The sequence below is a fragment of the Anarrhichthys ocellatus genome, unplaced genomic scaffold (genome assembly GCF_004355925.1).
Source record: "Anarrhichthys ocellatus isolate YVR2014 unplaced genomic scaffold, GSC_Weel_1.0 scaffold15, whole genome shotgun sequence".
NCBI classification, from domain to species: Eukaryota; Metazoa; Chordata; class Actinopteri; order Perciformes; family Anarhichadidae; genus Anarrhichthys; species Anarrhichthys ocellatus.
The window spans coordinates 4167609-4175134 of NW_022280045.1; the positions used below are offsets into that span (position 1 = coordinate 4167609).

The 7526-nt window shown below is 38.5% G+C and overlaps 2 protein-coding genes across 3 annotated transcripts in view; one reads left to right on the forward strand and one right to left on the reverse strand.

The window, feature by feature from the left end:
• Positions 1-2549: 2549 nt before the first annotated feature.
• Positions 2550-6335, reverse strand: LOC116387535 (glyoxal reductase). The gene is made up of 7 exons (XM_031854738.1): positions 6250-6335; positions 5542-5789; positions 5206-5307; positions 4995-5086; positions 4520-4702; positions 4372-4431; positions 2550-3985 (listed from the first exon to the last, which is right to left on the reverse strand). Exons 1-7 carry the CDS (start codon positions 6327-6329, stop codon positions 3890-3892), a joined length of 861 nt encoding a protein of 286 aa, XP_031710598.1. The 5' UTR covers positions 6330-6335; the 3' UTR covers positions 2550-3889.
• A 253-nt stretch (positions 6336-6588) lies between these two features.
• Positions 6589-7526, forward strand: part of extl2 (exostosin-like glycosyltransferase 2) — a 3423-nt gene continuing 2485 nt past the window's right edge. Inside the window, exon 1 of one of the 2 annotated variants that reach the window (XM_031854732.1) lies at positions 6589-6883. In XM_031854732.1, coding sequence (XP_031710592.1) covers positions 6879-6883 — 5 coding nt within the window. In that variant the 5' untranslated portion in view covers positions 6589-6878. The remainder of the gene's footprint in view (positions 6884-7526) is intronic. The other variant, XM_031854731.1, reaches the window with a different exon arrangement.

Here is a 7526-nt window from a genome sequence, read left to right on the forward strand (position 1 = left end):
CCCCCCCCCCCTCTCTCACTTTTTGAAAATTTAATGTAGAACAGCAACATGCAAATAATGCAATTCTCTCAAGACTTGAGGCAAACTGTAATTCTTTAAGGAAATGTTGTTGACTTAGCTTGGTTTGTAGTCCTTTTCTCTTTCTCTTTTTGTTCCTGCAATAGTTGAGTGAATTTATTGCCCTGCAAGTCTTACAGTCTTTAATGCATCATCCGACCCGATGTATCGCCAGCAGCCGAGAGTGTCCGAGTGACATTCACGCAACAGCTTTGTTCTCCTTAAGACGTATATATTTACAAGACATTGTCCACACCAGCTTAATTCTGCTGTTATAATGCCACGAATTGGCAACAGATGGTGTTAATTCAATATGATGTTTCTCACCCTCTCTAAGTACAAGTCAACCAAAACTAACCCAAACACGTCCCTGCAGGTGTGAATGAGCCTGAATCACCTTTAGCTTAGTGGAACCAACATACGACTAATTGGGGTGGTTTACTATTTAGTAAATGGCAAAGATGTTCATTTCAATCTCCTGTGTGTTTTTGTATCTTGAGTGGAACTGCTGCCTCTACCCCTCATTTACATAACCAGTTAACCCCTCCACTCCCACCCTTGACCACTGAACTCTGTTACTGCTGTTTGAGGCTCACATTTTATTCCCTGACTTTCTGGGGAAATTCGCAAATGGCTATTTTATATGATTACTCCCTTGTAAAATATCTCTTAAATTAAGGTACAGGTTTTGATTTCAGCAAGAAAAAAAGTTTTTATATGTATATTATACTCCATTAAGGAATGTCTAGAAATATCTTCCTCCAATGTGGATGTAGCCATTATTACGCCATTTTATGACTTTGTAAGAGAATTCACTGTGTGAAAATTGGTTTGCATTTTTGTATAATACAATCTGCTTTTTTTTTCGTTTGATACGAGAGGGAGGTCAAACTGGAAGTTTGAAAAGAGAAAAAAATGAACCTGTGAAATTGAGAAAACAAAGTGTAACTTATGTACAACAGTGATTCTAAGCTGAGGGGAAATGATTAAATGATATTGCTAACTCTGATTGTTTGTGTCATTGTTTTTTTTTGTTTTTTTTAACAAGAGTCCAGCAAATTAAAAAGCAACTTAAGTGTTTACACCTGAAAGGCATTTCATCAGGTAAAAGGACTGTCTATATTCTAGACTAGATGGTAAAACCACTATTTGCCAAAACTTGCTAAAACTCTCTTGAGTATCGTAAATTGTGGGGTAACGTCTAAAACCTGCTGAAAACACTGAGATTAATTTTGCTAGTTGCCATTCATCACTGAATACAACTCAAACAGTCCAATGTGTGTTGAGAACGAGTGGAGCTAAACGCTGGACTTTTACCAATCCAAGCTGAATGCTAACGTGCTAACAGCAGCATTTTACTAACTAACAGATATACACATGGTGATATAATAGCATGTAACATTCAGTGTTTTATACTCGGAATTTTCTTTTACATACTAAGCTATGACCTCGTTTCACATACTGTATTATGATTTTCTTTTCGACATATTATACAATGACCTTTTTAAAAACATTTTTCAGCCTATTATATTATGACTTTCTCATCATAAAATAATATGATCCTCTGGACATACTATATTCTGTGAAAAACTTTTTTCGTCCGAGTATACAATTCATTTTTTTGACGAACTATAGAGTACTATGACTTTCTTTCACTTTTGTCAACATACTATACATACATTTTTTTTAACCTACTTTTTAACTTTTATCATCATATTATACTGTATCATTTTCTGTCCGAGATACTTTCCAATGACTTCATTACTTTTTTGACATGCTATGCAAAGGACGTACATATGCATAGGGACAGAGACCTGGTGTTTCTTCCTTTTATTCCCCGTTAAAGGGTTTATTTTGGGAGTTGTTCCTCATCCAATGCAAGTCCAAGGACACAGGATGTCTTATGAGGCAAATTTGTGATATTGGGCAATACAAATAAAATTGAATTAAAATGCTAAAGCACCATCTATTGGCCAAATAGCACCCAATTTGTCATGGTCACCTAAGAATCATATTTACATATGTCCACCAAATGTAGTTTTAACAGCAAAATGCGTTCAGGAGGTAGAACTCTTTTTGTAATATTTGTAATTGCAAACTTTAATGAGGGCCAGCTTTAGCTAAACTGTATAGAACAAAAATAAAAAACTGCACCTGCTCGGTACGGATGTTCTGTACCATATCTAGTGACAATTGCAGAAAAAGTGGCGGAAAAAGCATCTAGTGCAGCATTTTTATGGCATACTATACTATGACATACCATACTATAACAAACCATACTATGACTTTTTAATGACTTATGGCAAACTATAACATGACATTTTTATGGCAGACTGACTTTAATGACATTGTTATGGCATATTATACATACTATACATCTTATACTGTAACATGTTTAATGACATACCATACTAAGACTTTTTCTATGACATTCATATCACACGATAGTATGACTTTTTATAACATTTCTATAATATACTCTGACTGTTATTTTTGTGACATACTATGCTATGACTTTTTAATGGCATACCATCCTTTTGACATCACAAAACCTATTTATTCCTGTGACATATATTATCTTCTCCATCCATTGACATGTAAGCATCCTCCATTCATCCCATTCGTCGCTCCTCTTGACCTCTTCTCCTGTGAGTTAACAGTTCCATATCATATATTTCTTTCACATTTTTCTGTCATCCATCTTGCGTTGGTGTTTCTGCCTCGTACCATCTCTTCGTAATGGCCTTCTTACGAGCCGCAAACAAGACTTTCAACATCGGCCTTCTCGTAACACAGTATCTCCTTTACTATATATTGCTGAAGTACAGTAGGCTACCACATGTGGCCCTTGGTATACAATAGCGCAGCATTTTGATTATCACGTGAACAGTACTCAAAACTAAGATTTTAGGACAAAGCCAAAATACATGTGAATGATTTATTGGCCTGTAGCTTCTCCAACATGGTTTTGCTACAGACAAGAAATGACTCATAATTTGGGGTGTTGAAAAGAATCTAATACAGTATGTGAAGATGTTGAAGACTGTTGTGTTCTCCAAACATGCAATCATTTATCTTCTGTAATATTAACACCTAGTTCTTCTTCACATATCAGCTTCACATATGTTTCCTCTTCTCTCCAGGTGCTGATATAACATATATAGTATTCTATATTTCTTTGATTTGTAATCTCCAATCATGGTTCAATGGTACTATTCCATTTTATTTTAAATCTAGATTTACATTGTGCTTCATTTCTCTGTCATAAAAGTCCCTTAACTGCAAATATCTGAAATGGTTCTGATTGTCTAATGTATAATTTTGTTTCAGCTCCTTGAAACTAATAACATTCCATATTTTTATTACTGGGCATATTGTTTGAACCTCTGGTCAAGAGAGCCGAGGATAAAATGTATGTCACAGGCTATACGTCGAAGTAGTCTGAGCTCTTTCTGTAATATATTCCTTTGTAGTAGATTAAACCACAACTCTAGTCAAGTAACAGTATATAGTGTCAACGATGTTGAATTTCCTCCTTGTACAGATCATATTTTCTTTGTTACCGATGCTTGTCATTCTTGCACTATTAAAATAAAAAGAAGATATTTGTATTGTATTGTATTTGTACTGACTAAACATGCACATCTGTATATTCCTTCCAGAAGAGGTAACTGAGATGAACTAATCTGGCATCATAGTAGAGTCTACTTCAGGCGAGGGTGGACACACTTCTAATGAACAAAAGTACTAATTAAAATCTTCTTACAATCTCAAGATTTCTTAAGGCTAACTGTCAGTGACCTAGTTCCAAGACAAACACAATCCGAGTTTGTTACTCCACATTTGTTGGATCCCAAGTCACATGTCTTCCATCATCCAAGCTTCCTAAAGTGGCCATGTCGGACTCCTCCAACTGGAACCCAAACACCTGTGTTTGAGAGAGCAGAGGTAGAGGAGGAGAAAGGGATAAGGGGTGGAATGAGAAAAGGGAACGGCTGTGACATTAGAGATCATGCTCTAAGTACATTACAGTCATTTAGCAGACAGCTACGGGAGCAATTTTGGGGTTAAGTGTCTTGCTCAAGGACACATCGGCATGCGACTAGCGGAGCCAGGGATCGAACCGCTGATCCTCTGCTCCTTTTTCCAATTTTGTATGTTAGCTCTTTGCCGTTTCTCATTTTAATAAATGCATTTGTGTGGACATGCATGCTTGATTGGTTCATTAAAACATATTGAATCTTTCATCACCATTCTTTATTTATAACAGATTGTTACAATCAAGCAAAAGACTGCAATGCATTTTCAACTCACTTGACAGTTTTCTTGAATCCTCTCCTTTTTTATGGATTTTGGTATTGTGACAACTCCATTCTACGGGTAAGTAGAGAAACCATAGCATTGTAGGTAAAAATAATAAATACGTTCGGCCAATTAAACTTAGGGCAAGCAATATCTGAACCTGAATACTCCAGCGGATGCAGATCTGAGCGGGCGTGCGTCTGTATTTTTGTGCGATCTGAAGAACGGTTGGGTTGTTGAGGACTTGACTTCTGGCCAGAGGACTGTACCCTTCGAATACAATTCCCTCCTGACGACAGTACTTCATCAGCTGATTGGGCTGCTGGAAAGGATGGTACTCCACCTGGTGGGTCATAACAACGTCAGGATACATCACAGGCAAGTCACTGCGTATCGGTAGTTCAGTTCATCGTGTACTTGTATACTCCAACACTGATAAACAGCACCTCAGAGAGGAATACATTAAACACATAACTCTTGGAGAACACATTTCTGTTATTTAATCATGTATTTTCCATGTGTAAGTCACACTCAAAAAAAATGCAGGTACAGTACAAAAGTTATTTCATATAAAAAAACATTTATTTTTTAGCAAAAATGCACATTTAATCTAATTGAAGGTTTTCTGAACATACCTGGTTAACATGTGGCACGACACTACAGTCTTCCTTTAACTCTTCAAGGTGGTGGACCAAAAAGTTGCTCACTCCAATAGCAGAGCACAGCCCTACAGTGACAAACAGGGATGTGTATGCTCTATCAGTACACTCTGTCAGCACTATATCACAATGATGCTGGCTGGAGTCACTTATTATATACTTTTCCAATATTATCTTCTATATGTACCTTCTTTATGCAGTTCCTCCAGAGCTCTCCAGGTGTCAGCTCTCATCTCCCTGTTGGAGCAACCGGGTTGCGTTGCTTCTGGCCAGTGCATCAGGTACAGATCTGAAAGGGTCCGGGTGATGATTTAATGAAAGACTATACAAGATAGGAGGACAACAAACTGCGTACAAAGACTAACATGATAATAAAGAAGCAAAGAACCATCGTTGTTACAGGACGTTTACACATCTCCCATCAGAAGTTAAAAAAAGAAGATGGTACCGCAATAACACATAACTGTAGTTTCTATTTAACATGTCTTTATCAACTCTTTATCAACGTTATCACAACTCATACCAAAGTATTCAAAGCCCATCTGTGAGCAGGAGTCCAGGCAGGCTTTCTTTGCAGCGTTGTATCCATAGTCCCCGGGCCACAGTTTATTGGTGACCCACAGATCACTTCGTGGTATCCCACTTTCTCTGACAGCGTTACCCAGCTTCTCCTCACAGCCGTAGCGCTTTGCTGTGTCGATGTGGCGCACGCCACACTCCGTGAGTGCGTACACAACGGCATTGTGGGAGTATCCGCCCTCATGTGAGGTGCTTAGTATAGAGGGAAAACAGCAACTAAATATCAGCAGTTTAAAGCAATGTCAGTTCAATGTTGTTGTTGTTTTTTGCATTTTAAGAAACAGTATTGCATACATACATTACGTTGTTAAGAAAGACTAAAAAAGCATATAAATACATGTGTGTATTCAAAAGTTCAGAAAGAAAAGTGAGAAATTAGTTTGAATAACTACCTGGCACAGCTAAAGGAAAAAAAAAGACTGAATGTCTGAGTTAGTGATTGACATATTGCGTCACCCTTTCCATTTGGGTTTTCTCCCCAGAAAAGCCTATTTAAAAAATAATAATGTGATGTAAAATAAACTACCATGCATACTTATTTTCTTCTTCTGTGGCATAACAGGTTAGAAACAACAGTAAAACATCATACAATGTGAGTATTTGTTATGTTTTAGTTACATTAGAGTCACGAGACACCTGCAGTATTTAAAACGTACCTAATCCGAATATTGGAATCTGCAGACCATTGGAAAGTGGGACTGTAGGACAACTCAGCGTTGGTGCCAAAAGCATGTTCCTCTGGGCAATGCTGACCAACCTGAATTACAACGAAGTGTTGAACTTTGCTTTAAGATACTAGCTTTACAAGTACTCACACCACTTTCAAATAGTACACGATAAATACCCGGTACAAACAAACCAAGCGCTGCACCACTGACGACACGTAACTGAGCTTTGCTGCAAGCACTCAGACAACTTTAAAGTTTTGTGAGGTTGTCACTGGAGTGTGTTTCCCTTACTTCCTGTCCAAAGGCGTTAGTATTTCTGAAGTGGGTGGAGTTGTGCCTGTCCATTAGTTTAGCTCAACAAAGATGGCGTCGATGTACTAAGTGTACGACATATGCTCAAGTGAGTGAACACTGTACCATAGAGGATACAGAAACAATTAAATATCGTGTTTCAGGTAACGTTACTTGGCAATTTGCAGCTTTTCCAACAACGCAGCAGAGCTCCGCTTCGGTTGCGGTTTGCAGGAGATCTTTTTCTTTCAGGCTCTTTGGTTAAAGTCAGCCATGATGGCGACCATGTAAAGCAAACGGGGCAGTGCGCAGCGTCAACACGATGAGGTGAGTCTGGAGTCAAGCATCACTTCTACTGTGTTTAATGCAAAGACATGGCTATCACGTTGCAGCTAAGTATAGTGAAGGCATGGCGTTACGTTTAGGCTGTTTCCAAGATTACTGTATGTCCAACATAACATCATGGTTTCATACAACACTTTTGGGGTAAACTAACATTTATTTTGATTCGCATGTCGGAACAAATTCAGTATTTGCAGCGGTGTAGGCAGGGAGTGGACTAATCTGGGACTCAGGGAAACTACCTTAAATGCAGGGTTGGTTGGTACTCTTGAGAAACTAGCAAGAAGAGTATCCAACCGAAAAACTCAGCCCAGTGTTCCCAACTCTTTTCCAATGACTAGCTAGCAGCACGAGCTCCAAAAGTTGCTAAATCAAGCAAGAAAGTCGCCAAGTCGGCAACACTGACAGCCCGTCACCATGAACGTAAACAAAGCATAAAGAACCTACATGGATATTTTTTTAGTACTCACTGCTGTTGATTTGGAAGACTCGGTGACGCGCAATGAGTGCACGAGCAGAACGGGTCGGTAGATGTGCCTATCAATGAAATGATTGGACGGGCTTATTGCAGTCCTGTGACCCTGTGAGAGACGCTTCTCCAGCTGTTGACCCCCTTTAATGATCCACA